This window comes from Carassius gibelio, chromosome B19, assembly GCF_023724105.1.
Source record: "Carassius gibelio isolate Cgi1373 ecotype wild population from Czech Republic chromosome B19, carGib1.2-hapl.c, whole genome shotgun sequence".
Taxonomy (NCBI): Eukaryota; Metazoa; Chordata; class Actinopteri; order Cypriniformes; family Cyprinidae; genus Carassius; species Carassius gibelio.
This window is the reverse complement of record NC_068414.1, coordinates 10,194,826-10,222,797: the sequence shown is the minus strand read 5'-3', so window position 1 is coordinate 10,222,797 and position 27,972 is coordinate 10,194,826. Positions and strand designations below refer to the sequence as shown.

At 37.2% G+C, this 27,972-nt stretch overlaps 2 protein-coding genes across 2 annotated transcripts in view; one reads left to right on the top strand and one right to left on the bottom strand.

Annotated features, from left to right (window-relative positions):
- LOC127979288 (uncharacterized) overlaps nt 1-27,972 on the top strand; it is a 366,522-nt gene that overhangs the window by 310,504 nt on the left and 28,046 nt on the right. The window lies entirely within an intron of this gene.
- pdik1l (PDLIM1 interacting kinase 1 like) lies at nt 1,725-18,771 on the bottom strand. Its single transcript, XM_052584652.1, has 3 exons — nt 18,496-18,771; nt 15,772-16,071; nt 1,725-6,837 (listed from the first exon to the last, which is right to left on the bottom strand). The coding sequence occupies exons 2-3, from the start codon at nt 16,066-16,068 to the stop codon at nt 6,097-6,099; spliced, it is 1,038 nt and encodes a 345-aa protein (XP_052440612.1). The 5' UTR covers nt 16,069-16,071; nt 18,496-18,771; the 3' UTR covers nt 1,725-6,096.

Sequence of the window (27,972 nt, the reverse complement as noted above, 5' to 3'; positions counted from 1 at the left end):
TCAAGTATTTTAACATATGCAAACTGATCCATGATCCCTGGTATGCGATAAATAGGCCCAACACCATAGTAGGAGAAACATGCCCATATCATGATGCTTGCACCTCCATGCTTCACTGTCTTCACTGTGTACTGTGGCTTGAATTCAGAGTTTGGGGGTCGTCTCACAAACTGCCTGTGTCCCTTGGACCCAAAAAGAACAATTTTACTCTCATCAGTCCACAAAATGTTCCTCCATTTCTCTTTAGGCCAGTTGATGTGTTCTTTGGCAAATTGTAACCTCTTCTGCACATGCCTTTTTTTTAACAGAGGGACTTTGCGGGGGATTCTTGAAAATAGATTAGCTTCACACAGACGTCTTCTAACTGTCACAGTACTTACAGGTAACTCCAGACTGTCTTTGATCATCCTGGAGGTGATCATTGGCTGAGCCTTTGCCATTCTGGTTATTCTTCTATCCATTTTGATGGTTGTCTTCAGTTTTCTTCCACGTCTCTCTGGTTTTGCTCTCCATTTTAAGGCATTGGAGATCATTTTAGCTGAACAGCCTATCATTTTTTGCACCTCTTTATAGGTTTTCCCCTCTCTAATCAACTTTTTAATCAAAGTACGCTGTTCTTCTGAACAATGTCTTGAACGACCCATTTTCCACAGCTTTAAAATGCATGTTCAACAAGTGTTGGCTTCATCCTTAAATAGGGGTCACCTGATTCACACCTGTTTCTTCACAAAATTGATGACCTCAGTGATTGAATGCCACACTGCTATTTTTTTGAACACACCCCTTTCAACTAATTCAACTAATTGCCCAATTGCACAGCCTTAAGAGCGTGCATATCATGAATGCTGGGTCTCATTTGTTTTCTGAGAATCTACTGAACCTACTGGTAACTTGTTTGCCACGTAACAATAAAAAAATATACGAAAAACCTTGATTATTCTGGTTAGTCACATTGTACTGCTATTATTTTGAACAATACTGTATGTGGTAGAATGCATTACATAAACAGAGAACAACACTTAATATTCATACGGCAAAATTTAACCCAAATATAAGAATCCATATTAATATTATTTACAATGGAAGAAGAACATTGTTTTATCTGTGATACTGCATTTTGAAATATTCATTAATGCATAAACAGTGTCTTCACTGTATTCGTGGCTCTATAACTAGACTATAACTTCTGTTCTCAATGGCAAAAAGCTAACAGCAGACCTTCCACTTTAGAAACACTTGGTAGACAGAGATTTAAAACACAATCATTTCTCAATAAATCAATACTTCAATAAAACATGATTCAAGTAAAAGTTTTATTAATAAAGCCAACCCCAACAATAAATTACACATTCACTTAGAAGATCCCCCGCTCATGAAATTCTGTTTCTCTCAAAATACTTCACAAGCACACAAAGTGTCTGAGGAAAAAGAAATGAGAGTGAAATAAAAGCACTTTTGAAGTCACAGTGCATCTCCAGCAGGTTCCCAGCTGATGGGAAATCAGGTCAGGAATCTGGGAGCACGCCTCTCAGTGCTTCTTCTTTGTTACAAAATTCAAATACAGTTGTGCTCCCAGTTTGAACACACAGTATACGAGCAGACACAGAGAAAGAGCAGAAGAACACACAGAAGGGCTGGAATCACTCACAACAGCAGCCCAGCGATCATCCGAAACATCAGAAGGCCTTCATCTACAGTATGTACAGAAGAGCAAAGACGCTTGCTGAGACCAACATCTTTTATTAGTCAGGAAGGGAAAACTCGAGTCAAGTTCAAGTAGGTACATCTCATAAAACACATTGGAGTTGTTCGATTTTAAGTCGGTTCACATTGCAAGATAAAGCTGTTCTGCTCCAATCAGGTTGTTGTTCTGTTTCTATCAGACACTATCTTTACTGTTTTCTTGAGACGTCATATTCAATTATTTTATGAAATTGCACATCTGTTTAAAAGTGTGGAGTCAGAACATTTTTTTTAAGCAATGATGCATTAAACAAAAGTGATTTAAATTAATACAAATAAAATAAGAGCTGTTATGAATGTGCGATTAGTTTCCACAGAAGCAGCACAGATGTTTCTGGAGCAGCCAATCAGAGCGATTTCTGAAGGGTCATGTGACACTGAAGACTGGAGGAATGATCCTGGACACTAGCAGGTCTCAAATATATTATTAAATTGTAATGATTTCACAATATTAACTTTTTACTGTATTTTTGACTTTCTGACCCCAAACTTTTGAACCGAAGTACATGTGAAATATGAAATGTTGCACTTCCATAAATCATAAATCTACACATTTTCACACCTTTTGCTATGACACAACATCCAAAAGGTATTTAGTCACATTAAAAAAAAAAGTCTGAATGTCTTTGCATTTCATATGTATGCATGTATGTGTGTGTGTGTGCGCGTTGTCAAACGACTGCTTGTGATTAATCACCTCCAAATAATAAAAAAACCAACATTGTTTACATGTGTGTATTTATGTATACATGTGTATTATATAAATACACGAAAATATTTTCAAAATATACACTGTGTGCATGTATTTATATATACATAAATACAGTAAACGTTACACAGCACACATTTTTGGATGCGATTAATCGTTTGACAGAATGTAGACACACACAAACATACATACACACACATACACACGTATACATTTTCCCCTCTAATACAATAATATTAACACATAAGGTGTCAGACTCAAATGGGAGTTTTGCCATTCACACTCTTAATCCAAAAACAGAATCGGTCTCAAATCAGGTTTGGGACGCGTGCAACTGATGTGAACGCAGTTTTTCTCGTCACAATGTTTCCATCGGGCCACGGTCTTACACTCCAATGACATTCACCTGTCTGTCGGCTTCACAGACCCCATCCAGGAAGTTCTCTTATTAATACTGACAGACAGCAACACTTGATAAAGAATCACTTCTAACCAACACCGGCTAATGTATCGCTGTCCCCTGAGAACTTCAGGAAACACACGGCCCAATCAAGTGCTCGTAGGGGCAAGAGGATTTAAAAATAAGGCATAAATTATGTTAATCTAAAAGGAAATGAAGATTAAACAATATTTGGGCGATTAGGAAGTAGTGGCTGTTTGAACATAATCCTTTTATCCTTTATTCTTGCGATAATGTGGATTATAGCATAATACCACAGCTGGAAGAGAAGCTTCCACAAAAGAGGGAAAAAAATCTTGGAGACGGATGAACTTGGAATTAAATTTTGCTGGTTCTGGCATTTACAGCATGCCCCACTTGACAAGATGGGAAAAAAAAAAAAAGTATGGATACACACAGCATTAAATATTAATGCCTTCGCTTGTCACCTAGGAAAAAGACGTGTCCTGTGTTTAAAGGGACAGAGGTACTGCTGCCACGAGGGCTCATGTCTGAAGTGCTTGTGAAATCGTACAAAACGTTGACCTGAATGGCAGTTTCTGTCCCGGAGAATGCTTTCTTCGCCTAATTCCTCGGGAGCGTAACAGGCTTAGCGTTAGTCTGTGGAGAGAGCGTGGCGGAAGGGATTACCGGTGAGATTCGGCACAAGAATGACACAGTGAAGTGGAGATCAAATTCAGCTCGCTGGTATCGTGTGTCAGAGACGTGAGAGCCCCGACTCACAGAGGCTTACGGTTGTGTGTGTGTGTGTGTGTTAGCATCAACCTTTCCATCCGTTCACACTCCCTGAAGGTGAGAGGTGTTGCATGTATTAGTGCACTGGCGTTTGTTGTAGTGCGTAAGTAACTCTCTCTGTGCGAACGCGTGAGGTTTCGTGTGTTTAATCGAGGCTGGTTGTTCGGAGCATTCATATGAGGATCATTAGGTCTAAACTCTCTAGTAAACTCACTCCAGCACAATGCCACGGTCTATTCCAGATGAATTCAAGTCAATGCTAAAGTTAATTCATAGATCAGTCAGATGAAGATGATGGATGAAGAAGAAGAGCAGCTGGTACGTTCAACAAACAAAATACAAATGATGTCACTTTAAAACAATTAACAGAGGATTAAAATCACCAGTATTCTATTAATGGACAGTTCACCTAAAAATAAAGAAATTCCAATATTTATTCCCATGCATGTTGTTCAAAACCTTGTTAACCGAACAGTTGTTAGTCTCTACTGACTTAAATAATATGGCCAAAAATATATAATTTAAGACAATGGTGACCAGGACTTATTTGAACATCCATATTCTTCAAAATACTTTTTCAAAACAGAAGTAGTTAAGTAAATTGCATACCACTTTCTAAAAGTTTTACACAAATTGCATCATTTCCCGCATTCATTTAATCAATCAAACCTGTTGATCAAGGATTAACCTGTCTGGCATGTCCAGAATTCTGGTGATGGGATTGCAAAAATAAAATAATGCCTCATTAAAATGTACATAAAAGAAAGTAACTGTTCCTTCAAATTTTACACTCTCTTTGTTGAAAGTGCCAGCTTGCCTCTTTTTGAATCTTATGTGATATAATTAAGCAACAATCCAGAGAGAAGAAAACATAGCTCCTCAAATCAGGACTGTTGTTTATGTTGAATCACTTTACACCTGGTGCTCCGAAATGGACACACACAGTACACACAGATGCCTTTAGCGCCAAAATCAGTGTCCAGCAAGACAGAATATATGTTTGTGTGTCAGTTTATCAGATACTGTCTGAAGTGCCTTGAAACTTAATCTTCCAGGCACTCATGTTTTTATTAAAATGCGTAATAATTGACAGATTATTCAAATTTCACCTGTTCAGCAGGATGACAAATATTACAGAATAATTTTCAGAATATCTTGTCAAAATATAAATTATTGCCTTGATGTTTTTGTAGAATTTTTTATTATTTTTTTTTATTATTATTGAGTGATAGAAATACTCCCTGAAGCCCTTTTGTTTGTGGAGCACAGAAAACAGATATTAATCCTGTTGTAAAAAGCCCATAAATTCAAAGTGGCTGTAAAAAAGAAAAAGCCATTATTTTCTGCATGTTTTCCACTTTGCATCACAAGTTGAATTAGCACCGGGAGTGTGGTGAGAGTAGCTCTCATAGAGAACTAAAGAGCTCCCAAGAAAGATGGAAGCCATGAGTCTTTCTGCTGTGCTGTATTAGAACTACATCAGGGCTGGGCGTTAACTTGAACAGGAATATCAACTCTGATTCTAACGAGTTTCTATCCATTGAAATCATGGGAGTAGATCACTTTTTCATGCCTTCTTCCAATTCATGAGCAAAGAAATTAAATCAGACACCATCCAAGTGAATTTTTCATGAAGCCAAAATATTTTACAAACACATTTTATAGCCCAGCCCTAATCTACTTGCTATCTGATGTCTTAGTGCTGGAATGTTCTGGGAAGTCTGTGGACCTGTGTGTTTATCTGGGTTGATGTGGATTATGGTCAATGGAAGGTGGATATCTGAGGATTTTTCCAGCAATGAAACCCCCCTGAAGCTCATTTGGACTCTCGCTGATGAAAATCCCAATTTGTTGTGAACAGGTGAGACAGTAATAAGCTTTTTACATCTCAAAGGCAGTTTATAATCAATGAATCTGTTGTACTAAACTGTAAGAATATAAAGAAAAAAAAAAAACACGAACCAGTGCAATCGCCCACTAAAAACCCCACTCCAAAGGACCTGTCCCAAACGGCACCATCAGCCTATGAAGTATTCCCCGACAAAGTCTATACTTTGCAGCACAGGTAATTGTGGGCTCAGCAAATTGTGCCTAAACTGAATTCCCAAATGGTAAACCCTATGGCAGGTGTCTCAAACTCCAGAGCTCCGTCCTGCAGAGCTCCGACCCCAGTCAAACGCACCAGAACCAGCTGCTCAAAGTCTGCAGGGCTACTTAAAAATTAAAGGCAGGTGTGTGGGAGCAGGGTTGGAGCTGAAGTCTGCAGGATGGTATCTCTCCAGGAGTAGGGTTCGGGATCCCTCTCCTACAGTCTTATGGATTTCACAGACACTGCCAAAACCACAAGAACACTGTGTGCCATTTGGGACAAGGTCAAACAACATGTTCTCACTTCAAGCTCCAAGCCCATTGTCCTAGAAGTTTACCCCATCTCCAAGATGGTGTCCTTTCACGTATCCCAATCGAGTTCCCTGCATGCGATCCGAACCAACCTGAGCTCCAGCTCAACGGCGTCGGGTCGCTCCTGTGGATTGGCGGAGAGCATCTCCCGAATCAGTTGCTTCATGCCAGCGTTCATGCTCTTCTTCCGAGCCGGAATGTGGAGCTCCATCTTGGGGTTCTCCAGCAGAGCCTCCCCCAATGGGACTATATCCTCCCCCTGTTGGACGTAGCTCCCTAAGAGCTCCTTCTGAGTCTCTACATCTACAAACGTAATCCGTTCCACCATGGCCCATATGATGACCCCCAAAGCAAAAATATCAGCCTTTGCGGTGTAGTGGCCCTCCCAGACTTCAGGGGCCATGTAGAAGTCCGTCCCACAAGCTGTGGACAAGAAACACTTGTTGACGCTTGCCGGTTCTTCGGGGTTCAAACCAGAACAGGAGCAGACCTTGCTGAGACCAAAGTCGGCCACCTTCAGGGTGGGTTCGGGGGACCCGGCCGGGGTCCTGCCCTGCGAGATGAGAATGTTGTCGGGTTTGAGGTCTCGGTGGATGATCTGGTTGCGATGCAGGAAGGCAAGAGCGCTGCCCAGTTGCAGCATGAAGCTGGTGTTGGTCTTGCGGCTGGGTTTACGGGACAGGAGATAGGCGTTCATGTCTCCGCCATCGCAGAAGTCCATGACGAACCACAGGTAGTAGGCGCAGCGGGGGTCAAATGTGATCTCACCTTTCAGGGAGGTCTCCACCAACTGAGTGTTTACACAAAAACAAAAAAAAGTTACAATCAGTTGTTTAAAATGGGACACTTTCAGTCCTGGAGAACTAGTGTCCTGCAGACTTGTTTGGTACTTTTGTACCATTCTCAGTTTAAACTACCTGTCTGTAAATTGCATGTTGTTCTCAAATTTATCTTAGATTAGCTTGTCCAGGTGTGTTAGGTTAGGGAAAGAACTAAACTCAGCAGGACACAGGCCCTCGAGGGTTGGATTCAAAGAGCCCTGACATAAAAGGTTCACATTTTGCATATATTTACGCATTTATAACCATGGTCAAGGACTTTTAATGGCCAATTACTATTGTCATCCAGAAATTAGAGTGGCTGACGGTTGACAAACACAATTTAATTGCTTTCATTTTAAAGAAGTCACTCAATTCAAGAAATGTGTTAACAGAAACTCTGCACTTACATAACCAACTTTTGTTAAGTTCAACTAACTGCATGATTTGTAGGGTTGGGCACTGAAACCCGGAGCCAATATGGTGTTTATCGACATTGTTGGAATATCTGTGCAATTATGTCGTCATAAATACAGTTTCCAAAAGTTCACGAGGAAGCAATCGGTTTCCTATCTACTATAAACTACAGCTGTTTCCTCCAGCAAAAATAGACCTTAACACATATGAATTTATACTTTATACTTATTTAAATATACCTAATTGAATTATACTTACCTTTATACATACACTACAGTGCAAAAGTCTTAGTCACGTTAGTATTTTCAGTTATTTATATCTTATTTATATATTTATTTTCAATCTTTTATATCAGTGTGGTAGTAAAAAAATATCAATTTACATTTCCAAACATTCATTTTGCCATTAATTTTAATCAATTTATGACAATATTTATTTTTAAATAACTGGCTTAAAACCCTTTCTTTGGGGTGAAAATACTAATGCGCCTAAGACTGTACTTTACAAACGACACTGTTGCTACTTTATAAGGAATGAGCATACAGTCATTCACAGAGCTGATTAAAGACAGTGACAGACAGCACTCATTTTAACTAAATATCAGTGATTGGACAGAGATGCAGTAGAAACATTATGTGTGGTTTTGTATTAAACAATAACCAGATAAATACATTCATTAGCCTTAGAGTAAGGGAAGCACAACTTGGGATATGAGAGCATCCAAGGAGAATGTGAAAGCTATGGATTTATTTTATATATTTTGAATGTTAATGTTATCCATAGTTTTTTTGGATAAAAAAAAAAAAAAACGTTTTAAAGTATTGGTTTAGGCCCCGGTACCTTTTTAAAAGTATCGATATGGCACAGTTATCTTAAAAAAAAAATAAAAAAAATAAAAAAATCTATACCCAACCCTAATGATTTGAGGAATCATTCATGACTGTTACATGAAAAGGAAAATCAAACATCCTGTTATTTTATCCTGTTCTGGCATTATTTGCTTGCTGGGGATACTCTAGGAAATTTAGTGGGATAAAACAGAAGTAGCTCTGGGAAAGAAGCCAAACTCTGTTGCTGAAATCTTAGAATGTCTCACAACAACCCACATGCCACTATAATCACACATCATCATAAATCAAAACACAATCACTTATAGAGACAGCATTTCTCTTTCAAAACTTAGTGATTTGCTATTGAGTTTGATGCTGGAATGTTATGCTGAAGCCATAGTTGGATATAGTATATTCCTAGTTACTATACCTCCGTGTTGCACTGCACACACTCTTAAGTTGGATGTATGACAAAAAAAAGTCAATGCTGCTGTTAACTTTGTAAAAGTCTCCTGTCTCCTGACCAGTGTTAATTTTGACACAAAATTTTAATTTAGTTTTAGTCTTAGTCTTTTGACTATAATTCTTTTTAGTTTTAGTCAAGTTTTAGTCATCTGATTTGTTTTAATTTTAGTCTTATTTTAGTCGACTAAAATTGCTTGGTATTTTAGTCGACTAAAATTGCTTGGTATTTTAGTCGACTAAAATTAGACTAAAATCAATAACAGATTTACTAGACAATTTTTTACAGCTGGTATAGGAAACAAACTTAACCAAAATATATAAAACACAAATTCAACTTTATTTCAACACAACTGTGTCTTTATTTTGATTCAAAAGCTTTTATGCAGCAACAAACACTGTCATGATAATGTAAACAATAACTAGCTGCCAATTGACCATCAATAAAAGAAAAATAACGTTAGGTCCAGGACCTTAAAGCTTACAGCTGAGCTGAACAATAAGTGCATACATTTAAAGTAAATATTTAATAAGTTGGCAGTTAGATGGATAAAAAAAGTAACAAGATTTTATAAGGTATTCATTTGTCTAGCAATATTGTATGTTTTAAATACTACAATATTGCTAGATTTGTATGTATAATGATAGGATGTGAACATTCATGTTTCACATGACTAATATAGAAATATTTGTGATATTGTCAACAAGTAGAACATTATAAAATATACTAAACATTAGTATTAATCAAATGTATTTATCATGATATTACGTATTAGTATTGTGCTCTCATCTAACTTGAAGAAGGGGCTATTTTACAGTACTTTTCAGTTCGTAATATTTAATGCTACAACATCTACGCACTGCAGTCTTCCAATTTTGCTTAGCTCAATAAACAAAAGAACATCGTTGTGAAATTACATTTGAGAAAATGTCCGGGTGGCTCGTCTGTAAATGTCTTTTCAAATTGGTTGTGTTCTTGCCACGAATGAGCGCTCCGCGTGCTTTACACTTTGTTTTGTTTTGTTCGTCGTCAAACGTGAAGTGAGCTGTGGACATTTTGTCGCTCTTTTAGACATCACCTCTTCGAATGCCGACTTCCCGGGAGCTCGTTTAAAAACTGAAAACCTTCGCTTCACGTCTCAATAAGTCAGGCTCTGATTGGTTCTCTTCTCTCATGCAGTCTGTTCTGTTTTGCGGTTCTTTTGCTCATTCCTCGCATCTCTCCCGTCTGCTGATTTGATTTTCGTCACAGTCTATTTTCGTCTCGTCCTTTATTCGTTGACGATAATGTCAATTAATTTAGTCATAGTTTTAGTCTCCATCAGTGCCTTCTATTTTAGTTTTCGTTTCGTTTTCGTCCGCAAAAATATATTCGTGACGAAAATAATGACGAAAATATTTAGTCAACGAAATTAACACTGCTCCTGACAAACTGTGCTGGATAAATGATGCTATGATTATAGAAAGAGAGGATCATTCACTGTGTTTTGTTTCTGCTAACAGTTACTAAATTAGTCATTTTAGTCATAAAAATAAGTCATAAAAGTAAATGCTCAATACGGTCCATGCACATTTTCCTTGGAGTCACCACTTTTACCTGACATACACTGCGTCTTTACGTAATCTAAGTTTTAGATTTTAGGAGGAAGATGGAAATTTGAACAGTAGAATTCACACACAAAAAAAAAAAAAAACATTTGATTGCCAAACTGAATTAGATTGAGACATTTTTATACTTTGCACCATTTAATTAAAGTACAAGTATATGTATAATTCATTTCTCACCACTATGCTGGCAGGGCTTAATACATGCTATAAAGAAGAGGTGTCTTATACGAATGATTGAAAAGTATCACATTGACTGAATGATAGGGCAATCTAGACTACACCTATCAAGTAATGCAATTACACAACCAGCTTTGTGTTTAGGTTTGCCTCACCATTGCAGGCTACTGCAAAACAGAGCACCAACCTATAAACGCTGAACCAACTGTCTGCACAGGGAACCAATCAGAGTCGATCTCATCTGAAGCACAGCAACAACAACACTGTCCAAAGAGAAGATGTGTGCTGCTGCTGCTGCATGTCATGTGTTCGTACAAATAAACCACATCCTTCCTCTGATGCCCTCCACATGGGATTCGCGTTTCAAGATTAGCACTGCTCTCTAAAAAAGCTCTCAAACATAAAACGGTTTTCTTTAGATTCAGCGAAATCATTAACCGAACTGCATTCTTAATGCAAAATCCCTTAAGGTTAATTTACCAAATGCATTATATTTTTTTTTTTTTTTTTTTTTATAACAAAGTGTCAAAACCTGCTCATCAACCGGGTGCATTTATAACATTTACCTAAGACTACATGTTAAAGTCTATGTGAAAGTGCAAAGATTTTTAAGGAGCCAAGCATTTAGTTTTTGACTGGTTGTCTGTTGCTAAACAGCTGCAACATTCAAGCAACAATGGCTATGAAAAAACGGTTAAACTGACTTTAAAGGTTAAAAAGAGTGCTAAACTCTTATATGTGTGAAGTATTGCTTTACAAATGAGTGTAAGTGGTTATGTTAAAAAGATATTAGCCTAGGTTTAAGCACACTGAGATACATTTTTCAGGGTATCTGTGCAAATCTGAAGCAGGCTTCCTGTGTCATGTGTTGACAGAAGATGCTTTGCACACAGGTCAGCAGACAAACAGCCCTCCGCAGGCTTATAATTATAGCAGCGAGAGCGCTAACCAAACTCATCTCAAAGGCCAGGAATAACATCCTCACATCTTCAAGTGACTTGAACAGATGAAATGACAATACTATAATCACCCAGTTATATTACAGTGCCTTGTACAGTAGTCAAGAGTAGTTTGTATTCCTGCTGCATCAGAATAGCCAGCCAACAGCAATCTAGTCCATTAGGAAGGCGATTTTTTTTTGCTTTTTTTTCATCAGGATGCATGTGACAACTGTTTTAGTGTGGTGTTCTTCACCTTGCTGACAGTCAGAACAGTCAAATCTGCACTGCTTTGGGAAGACTATGATAGCTTTATTCAATAACCAGGTATTTATTTATTGAATCTGTCAATTACACTACTCAAGGGCTGTGCTTACAGTGCATATAGTCTTAAGAAACATGCCTGGTCAGTGTCTGGTGGACATAATCCTTAACCCAAAATGATAGTGATGTCGTAATGCATCCTGGGAACTTCCCAAAGAATCAGCAATTACAATGTACTGTGTGATTTTGAGTGCAAGGGACCATTTCATTTTCCGTTTCCAATTACTGACAAGACGCTTGGCACTACTGCAACAATGCTAAATGCTAAAACAATGCTAAATGAAGCTCTATAGCTACACTTCATCAACAGTATAGCAAACAGGGCTGCACAAAATACCAGAATAAACCTGGCTTACTGGGATTATCTAATTAAAAAATCTGTGATTTGTTTAAATAATGATATGCACGGCACAGTCTTTATTTACATGCATGCAGCTCAAGATATTATTATTATTATTTATTTGCTGGAAAACTGACATAATAAAAGCCTGGTTTTTATTTTGCAACATTATAACAATATATTTCTTGTTTTTACATAATCAGAATGCAAAAGATTAATTATTATTATTTTGAATGGACAACCTAACGGGAATGCATAAAAACTTGGAAAGATTTTCTTTTAAACTGTTCACTTTACAGTAACTGAAAGAGGTTTGGTTTGGTTTTTGGGAAGAGGATACAGTGTGAACACCCTGATCTGCCAAGTCTTTCACCAAATCATTCAGCTTTCCTTAAAAATTTACAAGAGTAAATGTTATTTAGCTAAATTTTCATTTAAAACTTCTATTCCCAATATAACTCCCCACAATTAATCATTTCATATTTTTCATATAGCAGTGATAGCATTGCAGAGAAAATAAATGTTCCTATCTCCGTTTTTATTATTATTATTATTATTATTATTATTATTATTATTTAGAATGCTTCCAAAATGGGGCACAATATTTTAAAATCTCATCTCCAAAATCCACCAATGATTTCCTCATCTCTATTAATAAACCAAAAATTACTTTAAGTGGCATTTCTTCCTTTAGCCACTTCCTGTTTCCTGACCGGATATCGAAGGCACAGCACTAATGTGCAGATAACAAATGATTTAAATTTAAACGGATACTCCACCCCAAAATGAAACTTTTGTCATTAATCCCTTGGGGGATGATTCCAAACTGTTAAAGCTTCGTTTGTCTTTTGTGACTGTCCCATAGATTACTAATTACGAATACACTGTCAGGGTCCAGAGAAGTATGAAAGACATCGTCAGGATAGTGCACCTGACATCAGTGGTTCAACTGTAATGCTATGAAGCGATGAGAATACTTTTTGTGTGTGAAGAAAACAAATGAACGCAGGCAGATTACGCTCTTCAGTGTCAGACGCACCATGAGGATGTGCAGTTTTCTTCCAAATCACAGCATAAATACACGCAGAAAAAGTATCCTAGTGGCACGGCTGACACAAGAGTGTGTGCTGTCTGGGTTCAGCTCATTTTCAAGAATGGTGCTATGGTAGTGCTGAGAGACACAGAGGACACCGATTATTGAATGAAGTCTGTATTTTTGTTTCCTTCTCATAAAAAAAATAAAAATATATATTTGGCTGAACCACTGATGTCAGATGGACTATTCTGAAGACGTCTTCTGGACGCTGGCACTCTATTTTACTGGGCAGTCTATGGGACAGTCTTAATTCTCCCATTTTTCATCCAAAATATCTTAAATTGTGTTGAGGAACAAAGCTTTTACGGGTTTGGAACAACATGGGGGTAAGTGATTAATGACAAAAGTTTTCATTTTGGGGTGGAAGTGTCCCTTTAATTTACATTTTCATCAGCAAATGTTTCCAAAAAATCTAAATATTGAGGAAATTGCCTTTTAAGTTGTCAAAATGAAGTTCTTAGCAATGCATATTACTAAACAAAAATTAAGTTTTGATATTAATATATAATTATTTTTGGCATTAAAAAAAAAAAAGTTTAAATTTTGACCCATACATGTATACTGTTGGCTATTGCTACAAATATACCCGTGCGACGTATGACTAGTTTTGAGGTCCAGTGTCACACATTGTGTAAAAAAATGTTTTCATGTGACTGATTGCGATTAATCGTTTTACATCCCAATTTGCCACCAAGTTCTTTGATTTCTCTTCTGTAGTGTTGTCAAAAGACCCGGTACTTCGGTACCAAGTCGGTACTAAAAAAAATGTAAATGTGTTTCTTTAAGTACCGGTAGTACCGTGGTCACGTTCAAACCCAGTTCTTGTACGCATACAGTGCTATGATTTCAGCGAAGAAGAAAACGAGGACGGAATTTCAAAATCCAGTCATGAAAATGAAACTATTCCTTAATAAAAAGATATATTTATTTCTTCTTGCATCTCGGGGAGTGAAGTCACTTATGCGACAAGTCACGTTTTCAGTATGCAAGTTCACGTCATGTGTACGTGCCACGCAGCGACACAAACGTAAACAATGAAGGGAGGTGAGAGATGTTTGTGTCAGCTAAACGACAACATTAGGGTCCGTTGTACACTTTGTGCTGGCGGCGACAATGTGTTATCTAGCTACAAAAACACTACATCGAATTTGAAAAATCATTTGGATTCGCAGCACTGCACAGTCAAATTTATAGAGCAAGTCACACACAAAAACTGGACTTCGATATTTTTTTAAAAAAAAACAAGTATTAATGTTAAGTCAAGAAAGACTGCCTTTATTTTTTGTAAAAACATGTATTTTTTTCAGGAAATAGTTTTTAAGTTCAACTTTGTCAGGAGATAGATTGTGGATGTTACCGTTAAAAATACACTTTCAATAAAGTGAGTGTTGGCAAAACTGGTTGTCATTTTTATGTTGTCGGCAGCTGCTGATTGTAACTAATAAAGTAACTTGTAAAGTAATTAGTTACTTTTAAAATCAAGTAATCTGTAAAGTAACTAAGTTACTTTTTATATCAAAGTTTTTATTCTACTTATACTTTATTCAAAGTGACTGCGGCAACCCTGTGAAGCGCGTGACGCTTGCATTAATTTCAGCATCTGAGCTTCAGAGTTCTCTCTCCATCAAGCGATCTGAACTTTTCAGTTCATCTCAATGGACGTACCTGTATTTGACGCTCTGTAAACTCTTTGTGAAGGCGCACGACTAATGGTCGCTTTCTCACACATGCAAAGAGAGAGAGAGAGCGATAGTCTTATCACGCCGAATCGACACGCTACATGTAAACTATATTCTTTGTTGTCTTCTCCTGTCAAAATAATGGAGTTCATTTAGAATTATTCATATTTTTCGAACAAGAAGATATGCCGGTTTCTCTGGTAGTGGGCGGAGCTAATGCGCAAATGGCAATTTCATTGGCTGGCGTTCATCTATTACCGTCCCTGTTTTGATTTCAGCAAATCAGTTTGACCGAACGCATACAACGTGATTAATATTCATGAACCCAGCAGCTCATCAATTCATAGTGCATTGTATATTGTTAGTATGGTAGTAGAATTAGTAGCAGTATTATCTTTTAATAATAATTCATATAATCTATTTTTTTTTTTTTTTACAGAAACCCTCAATGACCAAAAATATCTTAAGCATCACCACCAGTCTTTAGTTCAGTTAAAATGACAAATATGCATTCATTAAAAGTTCATTTTTACATAAAGGCATTGTGCTAGAAATATTACTATTATTTAGTAAAATGTATGTGATACTGCAACTACTGTTGAAAAATAAAACTTTATTTTTTTTTAAAGAAATAAATCACCAAATTATTTCCTCCATGTTTTAATTTTAATAACAAATCCCCTTTATTTACCAAAAATCAAATGTGTTTAAATTTCATAAATTAAAAGACAATTAAATATGGGTGAAACTTGTTTACTGTTTTTCATAATTAAATAACTTGTAGAAAAATGTTAAACACAATTGCAAATAAGTATAAAGAATGGCATTGGTTTTAATTTTTGTGATAAAAAGTTTTTTTTTTTTTAGCATATTTTTGTGTTTTGCTTTGGTACCGAAACTGGTACCGAGAACCATGGATTTTCACTAGTATTGGTACCGAATACTGAAATTTTGGTACTGTGACAACACTAAAGCTAACGTAACCCTAAACTTGAAGGGCTGTGTGTTGGCTGTATTTGCAGGTTGGACACATACTTCCAGATAGAGCGAGGAGCTGGAGCCGTGGCTCATCCTCTGGGCGAGACCGTCTCTCTGGAGAATGCATTCCTCCAGGTGGATGACGTTGGGATGCTGGCTCTGGATGCTGCTCAGGGCCCAAAACTCCCTCAGGGCCAGCTCCACGTTCTCCGGCGAGTGACAGCGGATCTTCTTCACAGCCACGCGAGCACCGGTCTGCCGTACAGCTGCCTCGTAAACCACACCGTAGCTGCCCCGGCCCACCTCCTGGATCAGCTCGTACTTGGCTTGACTGCTCACCATCCTCTTCTTCATCACCTGTGTGGCCAAAACACAAGCATCCAGGACTGGAGTCACTGTAGTACTTGAAGACTTTTAATGGAAAACCTAACTTAATAACTTAACCTAACAATTTTTATATCAGCAAAGAATTTCATTTTATTCCAAAGCAGGGATGACAATGAAAGCAGAGAGTTATTAAGCACACAGAGCTCATCACCACTATGGATCGATCTGCAATGTTGATTTCAACTGTATAACAGGAAACACAAACCTGCTGTGGCCCATTAGAGCAGCAAGCGGTTGTATCAGGTTTCTCTTAACATCACTTGTTATATAACAATTAGTCTCAGTCTCAGACAGACTGTCCGATACATACACTACTCTAAAATGACAAGAGCTGCCAATTCAACTTGCACTGGCTGACCGCTGCACTGCTTCAGTCAAGGGTTTTTCAGTCTCTCGGTAAAGAAAAAGCTTTAATAGCATGAGACTAGTCACATCATTTACAAACATTATTATTTGAAAGACATTCAGTTTTGTTTGAGGTAATGAGTAGTAAAGCATCACCAAATGTAGCCAATGGGTTACCTCTAATCATTTTCCATTTACATTATTTGAACAAGGTGAAACTTGGGGTACACCAGCCAAATATCGTGGCAGTTCCGGTTTTCAAATTTGATATAAAACAACAACCCTTGTTGCTTGCGTTCCTGTGGGTCAGATATCAGCTGCTTTCTGTCTGGTGGGTGGTGTTTGGCCAGACGCTAGCTACATAATGAAATCCACTCGTCAATAGTCTGGCTCTTCAAGATAATGCAAGAGTGGGCTTTATCTCACTTATTTGCTGCATAACAGTCTTTCTAAAAGAGGTTTCCAAGAACTTGTTTGGAATAACAAACAATATTTGTGTGTCATGCGATCCGTAATAATGTCCTCTTAGAGCACGCCTTGTGAACTCTTAACAGTAGTGTTAGGATTTTACATTCACACCACTTAAAAAAAAAAGTCAACTTTTTATCCATTTAATATGTATAACGGGACCTTGTGCTTTGCTATTGTAATTACATTTGGTTTTTGAAACAGCTTGAGGATATTTGTCTCTATAAAAAGGATATTAAAAAAAGATTTTATTTTTATTAAAATTAAATTTGTGCATTTAGCAGACGCTTTTATCCAAAGCGACTTACAGTGCATTCGGGCTATAAATTTTTACCTATAATGTGTTCCCGGGGAATCGAACCCCCAACCTTGCGCAATGCTCTACCAATTGAGCTACAGGAACTTTTATTTAAAAGCTTATTTTCATCTGAAAGTGTCTCATAGTCCATTAACTCCACACATTTCACCACAAATTCTCTTTCAATAGTCCATTTGTGTGTCAGACTTTACTAATGAACCTTTAAAAATATTTAAGCTTGGGATTTGACCAAACTTTTATTTATTTATTTTATTTTTTTTTTTTTATTTTGGATACAGCGAGGTCCATTTTATTTTCAAATTGAACTAATACAAATATTTGATTGTATTTGTTACTACTCTAATATACCTGTAATCATAGACTGTATAAAAACCCTATAACACGTGTGCAAATCTCTTTCTTGTGTTGACTTGTTTCCTACTGAAACAAGACTAGGGCGGGGCATATATAAAGACCACGCCCCTTTTTAAATAGCCAATAGCCATAGTTAACCATGACTTCCTACTTAGATTACATTTTATTACAAGTAAGTGAAAAGGACGTTATCATTGCCTAGAATGCATTCGATTGAAATTATAATAATAATAAACATCCGATGATGCTACAAAACTCCACTTTCTCCATTCAGAATTATTATTATATTTTTTTTTAATCATTCAGTTAAATTCCACTAAATTTACATTACTCGTGCATGCACAAAAACATAGCATTATAATTGTTCTAAATGAGATGTTTCTTTAGGAAAAGGTCTCGTTTTGTACCGAAGAGATCAGATACATTTTAAAACGCAAATGGTAACGTAAACAAATGCGACAGCACTGACAAACACGTGTGTGTGTGCCCGAGGAAACAACGATCAAAGGGCAAAGCTAGCATTGCACACTCAGTGTTCAACTCTCTGTGTGAGGACAGTGAAAGCAGAAATCGCATGAACACGGTCGTGTCGTGTTTGTAACGCAGTCCTGTGCCTGTGTTGTGTAAAAGGCCTGTCGGTTTTGTCTGTTTCTGCCCGAGCGCCGCTGTGCTCTCCTCTCCAGCTGTACACAAGCCTTATTTTACACACTGCAGCAGCTCAGCACACGAGAGCAGATATGCTCGATGTTCATATGTTGCTGTGACAGTAACAGTTAAAGGTGTGTTTCGTGACAAAACGTATCCAGCGACAGCATGCACCTGCGCAACAGCACGACACACACATGCTCGGACAAAGAGTTCTGCTACACACAAACACACACGCACGCACGCACGAGAGCAGCATTTACCTGTGCACGACGTTATTCCCAATGTAGCTGATTTCCCTTTGCTCTGCTTTTCCCGGCAGCCATTATAAGCGCGAGGCCGTCGCAAACGCTCCTCTCCTCTCTCGCTTTCTCTTTTTCTCCCAGACAGCTGTGAGCGCGTGCCCGTGCGCGCACTCGCGTAGAAGATTCCTTTTGCGCGCACCCTTCGCCTGTCTTATAAAATTGGGCAGCGTAGAGAAAGTGAGAAACACCGCCCTCTCTCACTCACACACACTCACACACACTCACACACACACACACACTGCCGAACAAAATCTACCATGGTAACTGCAGCTTCAGAAAGAGACTACTAGTCCCAATTATTTTAATTAATCTACATCATTTATATGAATTCGTATTGGTCATCACTGTTATGCAAAAAAAAAAAAAAAAAAGGAAGACAAAAGAATCTGTGGACAATGACTGAAAATTTCTGAATATTTCTTACACTTCTTAATATTACTGGCCTTTATAGCCTGCATTAAATGGGTTTAATGTAGGCTATATAGGCCAGTAATATTAAGAATACTCAGGGACAGGTGAAAAAATGATAATTAAAAATAAAAATAAAAATAAAAACCAACATTGTAACAAATGTACACACACATATTTGCATTACAATTACATTTATTCATTTAGCTGACGCTTTTATCCAAAGTGACTTACAAATGAGAACAGCGGAAGCAATCAAAAACAATAAAAAGAGCAATGATATATAAGTGTTATATATATTGTTAGGTTAACAAAGTACACATAGTTGGACTTTTAAATACTATAGTAAATAAAAGGAAAAAAGATAGAATAGAGCAAGCTAGTGTTAGAGTTCTTTTATTTATTATTGTGTAAAATGGATAGAATACAAAAAGATTAGTTGTTAGATTTGAGTGAGTGCTCAAATAAGGTGAATGCTAAAGTTAGAGGGTCAAATAAAGCCGATTCTTGAAGATGGCTAAGGACTCAGCTGCTTGGATTGAGTTGGGCAGGACATTCCACCAGGAGGGAACATTTAATTAATTAATAAATACTGTAAAAGTGACGTAAAAGTGGCACATAAGCCTGAAGCAATTAATTTAGGTAAATGGGTGCAGATCCAGTGGTAGTTTTGTAGGCAAACGTCAATTCCTTGAATTTTATGTGAGGAGCTATTGGAATCCAGTGCAAATTGATAAACAGAGGTGTGACGTGTATTTTTTTCGGCTCATTAGAAATTAATCTTGCTGCTGCATTCTGGATTTTGGACGGCCTGCCAAGAGAGCATTGCAATAGTCCAGTCTGGACAGAACAAGAGCTTGAACAAGGAGTTGTGCAGCATCTTCCGAAAGAAAGGGCCTGATCTTACTGATGTTGAATAAAGCAAATCTGCAGGATCGGACACTTTTAGCAAATTAGGTCTGATTAAATCAGCTTATCATCAATCATAACTCCGAGGTTTCTGCATGTTTTGAAGGAGTTATGGCTGATGTGCCTAACTTGATGATGAAATTGTGATGAAACGATGGGTTTGCTGGAACCACAAGCAGTTCTCTCTTAGCAAGGTTGAGTTGAAGGTGATGGTCCTTCATCCAGGAAGAAATGTCTGTTAGACAAGCTGAGTTGCGAGTAGCTACAGCCGGATCATCAGGATGAAATGAGAGGTAGAGTTGAGTGTCATCAGCATAGCAGTGGTATGAAAAGCCATGTTTCTGAATGACAGAACCTAATGATGCTATGTAGACAGAGAAGAGAAGTGGTCCAAGAACTGAGCCTTGAGGCACCCCAGTAGTCAGATGTTGTGACTTGGACTCTTCACCTCTCCAAGATACTTTGAAGGACCTATCTGATAGGTAAGACTCAAACCATAGAAGTGTGGTTCCTGAGATGCCCTTTGTCAGTAGTGTTGACAGAAGGATCTGGTGGTTAACCGTGTCAAAAGCAGTGGACAGATCAAGCAGTATAAGTCCTGAAGATTTGGATTCCGCTCTTGCCAGTCTTAGAGCTTCAACAACTGAGAGCAAGGCAGTCTCAGTTAAATATCCACTTCTGAAGCCAGATTGGTTGCTGTCAAGGAGGTTGTTCTGTGTGAGAAATGTAGAAACTTGTTCGAACACAGCTCGTTCAAGTGTTTTTGAAAGGAAGAAGGGTTGAAGGTGGGTTTCTTAAGTCATGGAGTTATACGAGCCTGTCTAAATGAAGAGGGGAAAACACCAGTGTGAAGGGATGTGTTAATGATGTTAGTGAGTGCAGGTACAACTGCAGGAGAAATGGCTTGAAGGAGATGAGATGGAATAGGATCAAGCGGACAGGTAGGAGGATGATTAGAAAGGCTTCTGCCTCAGAGAGTGAAGAGAAGGATGTGTATGAGATATGCGCTGGATTTACACCACACCTTTTCAGCAGCTCTAAGTGTAGAACGATATTCGTGCAGAAAAACAGATAATCAAGGGGCAGAAGGGGTGGTACCGGCTGGCCTGGAATAGATAGATAGATAGATAGATATATATATATATATATATATATATATATATATATATATATATATATATATAGATAGATAGATAGATAGATAGATAGATAGATACACACACACACACAAACCACCACCGGCTCTTACCTAAATTTATTACTTCAGGTGTTTGTGCTTCTAGAAGCTCGTGTTCTGCAAGTGAACGTTGCTTTATCATCCATCACAAAGAGGCACAAAATCACTTTCACACTTTTGCATTAACTGTTCGCTCCTGGATGAGCGACAATTAAGAAAAGGCTAAAAACACGCCATCTTTTTAACTGGCTTGACTAAATGTATATATAATATAAAGTTCTGGCATTAAACTCTAGAGGGCGCAGTCTGATAGATCTAAAGGTTTCTTTTTTGATATCCTTTAAAATATAATCTGTATAAAGTGTAACATGATCCTTAAGAAATCATTCTAATATACAGATTTATTATTAGAATTATCAATGTTGGCAACAGTTGTGCTGCCACAATTTTTATTTTATTATTATTATTATTATTTTTTTTTATTTTTTTTGGAATCTACAATATTTTTTCAAAGAATCATGAAAAAAAAGTATCACAGGTTCAAAAAATTCACATAACACTGATTTATTCACAAGAATAAATTATATTTCCATTTATATTAAAATAGAAAAACTTTAGTTTACATAGTAATACAATTTCACAATATAATATTTTTCCTGCATTTTTGATCAAATAAATGCAGCCTTTATGAGCATTTCAAACTCCTGTAAATTATTATTTTTTTTTTTTTTATTATTATTTTTAGTCTTGGTCTCATTAATCTATTATTTGTTTCAGAGCAAATAGTTTTGGTAAAATCTCACCATGTTTATGTAAATTCTGTGTTGAATATCAGAGTGCCACCTGAATTGACAAGCAACTTTTATGATGGCTGTTGTTTATTAAAAATTATTATTCAATAAATGTATTAAAAAAAAATGTATGCAAAATATGATGGGACGATCACAACTGGTACAGTTTTACAGGTACTTGGCCCGGCACCAACTGGAGGAGAGAACTTTCTCCTTCTCTCCTCCTTTCAAGCGCCGTCCTTCTCCCTGGGTCAGGTCAAGGCTTGTCTACATCTCTCAACTGTACAAGGGTTGGTAGTTACAGCCGGTCGTCAGATGAGCATCAGTTTTAAGTCCATGACACCTCAGGAGGGCTCCAGCGTCCCGTATCTACCCATGCTAGCTTCCACCCAACTCTATGTCATTGATCGTCCTTTAACAGACTGGCTCTACCACTGCACTTCCTGCTGTAGCCAGATCTAATGTTCTTTCTGCCTGCTTTGGTGACATCTATATATATAGATCTATATATATAGATCTATACACATATATATATATATATATATATATATATATATATATATATATATATATATATATATATATATATAGATATACCAATATGGTTGCTGAAATTTGAGCGGTTTACTCAATTTTGTGAGATACCATATATATATATATATATATAGCACCCTAATATTATATATAGCACAATTGGTAAATATGAGCAAAATAGTTGGTGATATATAAAAAATATAAAAGTATATTTCATTCATACTGTAGACTCCGAATTTCAGTGGTAAGCCATAGACAAGAAACTCCACAACCAATGTCTGCAACCATTGTATTTTCATGTCTTTGTCAGGTCTGTGCTCAAAAGGTGAAAGGGACATTTTATTACCCCTACACATTATTACATTTGCAATAAAAGATTACTACATAAGTGAGGTTTACCACATTAAGAGAAAGCGTTATGACCAAAAATTAATTACACACACACACACACACACACACACACACACACACACATACATATATATATATATATATATATATATATATATATATATATATATATATATATATATATATATATATAATTATTTTAGGTAAGGAACTCTATATTTATAATCTTCTTCCATGCATTGCCTCCAGCATGACATATATTGCATATAACAGTGTTTCTGTAGTATTGCTGTTGTTTAATAAAAGCAATCATAATCAGTGTTCAGTTTACCTTGGTAAAGGGGAGGCTGAGACGAGAGGCGTGAGGAACCATCTGCAGAGCTTTATTTAAAGACGTGGTCAAAACAGACATAGGTCAACAGTCAATAACAGGTACAGCAAAGGCTACACAAAAGAGTTATCCAGAGACAGGCATGGGTCAATCGACCCCGAAAGTAATGCATTGGTCAAGGAAAATGGGTAATACACAAACAGAGAAAAATAGTTTAGGGGAGGTGCAAACAAGCCTGAGCCGACATGGCAAAGGGATAATCCAAGACAGGCTAAAGCCCAAGGCAGGCAGAGAGCAGGCAGGACGAGGCAAACAGGCTAGGCTCAGAAAACAGAAGAATCAGGCAACAAGCAGGACTAAACTAGACTTAGGAAACACAGGGATGGCTCTGTAATGTAGCTATCTTTAACCCAGCGATAAACAAACAATACTCAGCCCCACACTGGGGTAAAGCCTGGTATGTATAGTGTGTGTGATTGGCTACAGGTGAAAGTGTAATCATTGAAATGGAACATGGGAAATGTAGTGCGGGGTTACATGTTACACTCTGTGTAATGGGAAAGTCAATGTAATGGCAATCGGACGCCATGCCAAGGACCAGATTCATAACAATACTCCAGTGGTTGTAGTGAGGAAGGTTTTTTTTTTTTTTTTTTTTTGAGGAAAACATTTCAGTAATCATCCTCGTATACTGGATTTCTACAGTGACTTCAAGTTTGAACTTCCAAAATGCAATTTAAATGCAGGGCTCTAAACGATCCCAGCCGAGGAAGAAGTGTCTTGTCTTATTATCCTTTAAATGTTCCTTCTATGAGCTCATAATAACACCTCCATGTCCATCTCCTGTTGTCCTTTCAAATAAAAAACCATCCACAACTGTTCTGGCTTGTACATGGTGTTTGATCTGTGCATATTTCTCTCCTGATTCAGACAAAAAAAAGCAACATTAGGGGTAGAGGACTCATTTGAATTAAAACATTAAATGATGGACTGGAGTGGTGTGGATTATTGTGATGTTTTTATCAGCTGTTTGGACTTTCATTCTGACGGCACCCATTCACTGCATAGGATCCACTGTTGAGCTAGTGATTCAATGCTACATTTCTCCAAATCTGGTCAAGAAACAAACTCATCTACATTTTTCCTTTAGTAAATGTACCAAAACACCACACCAAGTGTGAAAGAAACAATAACAGCATGATCATAAAAAGATATTTATTCACCAGAAAGCAGTTGTCAAAGTTAACACTAATACACATTTTTGGGCATATCATTCTTTGCATGCTTTGTGACAATGAACTGAAAACGAAAGCATTCTCTGTGAAACCACTCAACATGGATCAAAGCAGAGAAAACTCCATCCGAGATCCACGCTATTTGTTTGCTATATTTAATGTGGCTACATTCTTTGGTCACAGGAACAAACAGTCCTGAATGATAACACAAGATGACTGAAGGACACACAAACTGAACACAAGCAGAGCTTCATATCTGTGCAGCATCTGGAGCCCTGAGCATCAGCGAGCAACAAAAAAAATTAGAATAATTATAATAAAACACTGATTATCCTCTTCATTAATTAAAACCAAACAAGAAATAATTTACATTTTCTTGAGTTAATCTCAGAGTACATTACAGAAGAAAAAAAAAAAAACTATATTACAGATGCACTTCTCCTGTCAGTTGGTCTAAATGTTATCTACAAATTCACACACACATTTGACCAAAACTGAATTTAAACAGTGCAGCTAGATTGCAAAACTATCACACGTCCCTAATTAAATACATTAAACCTAGAAAAAATAAACCTAAGTCACACATTCACTTTCACGCTCTCTCTCGCTCTCTCTTTCTCATACACACACACACACACACACACACACACACTTAAATGGACAGTATTTGGTTAGCAATGTCCATTTAAAACATCTCAACACACCCTGAGGTAGATTTGTATAGATTCAAAACAAGTTATGCATCTTGTTCTCACTTTAAATAAAGGAAGAAACGGTACAATAATATATTGAAAAGATAAAGGAATATACAATAATGGCATAAACGGAGATATAATACAATCTTATTACAGAGAAAGAAACCGTTCACATTATTTAAACTGAAAACTTCAAGTTTTCAACACTATATCCAACTATTCCAACATCTAATACTTCCATGAAATAACATACTAAAACCATTTCAGGTTATTCTGAGCGACAAATCAGCCTCCAAACAGAAAAACACTCTTGTGGAGCAGTGATGCCGTTAGTTTTGAGTTAACTAACCAACCACTGTAACATTCAACCTGTGCTCAAACACACGCAGTGCTTGAAAACAAACCAGTTCGGCTTTGCTGCAAGAAGTGATACAAATGTGCATTTATCAATCCACTGGGTTTCTGAAAGTTTGAGGATCATGCCAAATATACAAAACTGCTAAACACACAATATATGATGCTTTCATTTGGCAAAGACTAGACGCTTTCCCCAAACACTGTGAAGCCTGACCGCTCAGTCGCTCCCCGTCAAAACACGAACAAACCTGAACTTCATGCAGTCATGGAGATAAATCATACTTTGAAATCACTATTTTAGGCCAAAAATGAAAACTGGTGCATCAAAATTATTCTCAGCTTAGTTTAAGCACTGTTAATTCTAGTCACCAGCTACAAATCAATTCCATACTACAGATAAAACCATTTATGAACTAATTATCAAAAGGATTCAGCTCTTGTTGTGACAGAGCAAACAGAGTCCATCACAACACCAGAGTCTGAGGTCAGATTGTGTGGCTACAAATAAATAATAGCAGTTTAAAAAAAGAAGATTGCAGTTTGTTATTTACAATAAAGTGAGATCTAGACAGGATCTCCTCTTGGAATAAGCTTCAGCAAACCTGATACCCCATCAGTCTCATATGACGTTACATAAAGAAAAGAGATTAAAGATTATCATAAAAACATGTGCTGTTGTATTGGTTCTAGTTTTCAAGTACCAGCTGGGAATATGGTGGATTTCTTCTGGACTTTGCCCAGAATTTCCCAGACCTTTAAATGAAAGTGAGCCTTACAATTACACAGTATTAAAAATCTAAGAAAGCCACTGTGTCTTTCTTATAGTAACTAACTAATGACCGCGCAGTCAAAATATTTCCACTGATGATACAGAGAGGCTGAGGTAAGATGTGCAGGAAAACACAGCATTTTAACATTCACTTGGCCGGTGTAAACCACAATCAGAAGAAGTCTCCGACAATATCAGAAAAATTAAAATTAAAAGGGATGTCAGATTGATTTCTGCAGAGTACAGGTGAATAACAGCTCTGATTCTGCCATCACAAAGCAAGAGAGAGATGCATTTCACCAGTATCACAAATATCCAGGCTTACTGCGATAAGTAAACGATGCATTTTGATTGTTTCAGAACAAATCTAAGACACTTTGCTAGCAAATGCAGAAAATAAACTTTCTCTCACACACTTGCTTGACACAGGGCAGATCTCACAAAAGCTGTCAAGCACAATGTACTGATATTTTACCCTAAGATTTATTTATTATATATATATATATATATATATATATATATATATATATATATATATATATATATATATATATATACACAGTATTGTTCAAAATAATAGCAGTACAATGTGACTAACCAGAATAATCAAGGTTTTTAGTATATTTTTTATTGCTACGTGGCAAACAAGTTACCAGTAGGTTCAGTAGATTGTCAGAAAACAAACAAGACCCAGCATTCATGATATGCACGCTCTTAAGGCTGTGCAATTGGGCAATTAGTTGAATTAGTTGAAAGGGGTGTGTTCAAAAAAATAGCAGTGTCTACCTTTGACTGTACAAACTCAAAACTATTTTGTACAAACATTTTTTTTTTCTGGGATTTAGCAATCCTGTGAATCACTAAACTAATATTTAGTTGTATGACCACAGTTTTTTAAAACTGCTTGACATCTGTGTGGCATGGAGTCAACCAACTTGTGGCACCTCTCAGCTGTTATTCCACTCCATGATTCTTTAACAACATTCCACAATTCATTCACATTTCTTGGTTTTGCTTCAGAAACAGCATTTTTGATATCACCCCACAAGTTCTCAATTGGATTAAGGTCTGGAGATTGGGCTGGCCACTCCATAACATTAATTTTGTTGGTTTGGAACCAAGACTTTGCCCGTTTACTAGTGTGTTTTGGGTCATTGTCTTGTTGAAACAACCATTTCAAGGGCATGTCCTCTTCAGCATAGGGCAACATGACCTCTTCAAGTATTTTAACATATGCAAACTGATCCATGATCCCTGGTATGCGATAAATAGGCCCAACACCATAGTAGGAGAAACATGCCCATATCATGATGCTTGCACCTCCATGCTTCACTGTCTTCACTGTGTACTGTGGCTTGAATTCAGAGTTTGGGGGTCGTCTCACAAACTGCCTGTGGCCCTTGGACCCAAAAAGAACAATTTTACTCTCATCAGTCCACAAAATGTTCCTCCATTTCTCTTTAGGCCAGTTGATGTGTTCTTTGGCAAATTGTAACCTCTTCTGCACATGCCTTTTTTTTAACAGAGGGACTTTGCGGGGGATTCTTGAAAATAGATTAGCTTCACACAGACGTCTTCTAACTGTCACAGTACTTACAGGTAACTCCAGACTGTCTTTGATCATCCTGGAGGTGATCATTGGCTGAGCCTTTCCATTCTGGTTATTCTTCTATCCATTTTGATGGTTGTCTTCCGTTTTCTTCCACGTCTCTCTGGTTTTGCTCTCCATTTTAAGGCATTGGAGATCATTTTACCTGAACAGCCTATCATTTTTTGCACCTCTTTATAGGTTTTCCCCTCTCTAATCAACTTTTTAATCAAAGTACGCTGTTCTTCTGAACAATGTCTTGAACGACCCATTTTCCTCAGCTTTCAAAT

Excerpts from the sequence above, each read along its gene's own strand:
- pdik1l (XM_052584652.1), bottom strand. The coding sequence starts at position 16,068 with ATGAAGAAGAGGATGGTGAGCAGTCAAGCCAAGTACGAGCTGATCCAG. Across the intron at positions 6,838-15,771 it reads GCTCCTCGCTCTATCTGGAA|TTGGTGGAGACCTCCCTGAA; the intron begins GTATGTGTCCAA and ends GTAAACACTCAG.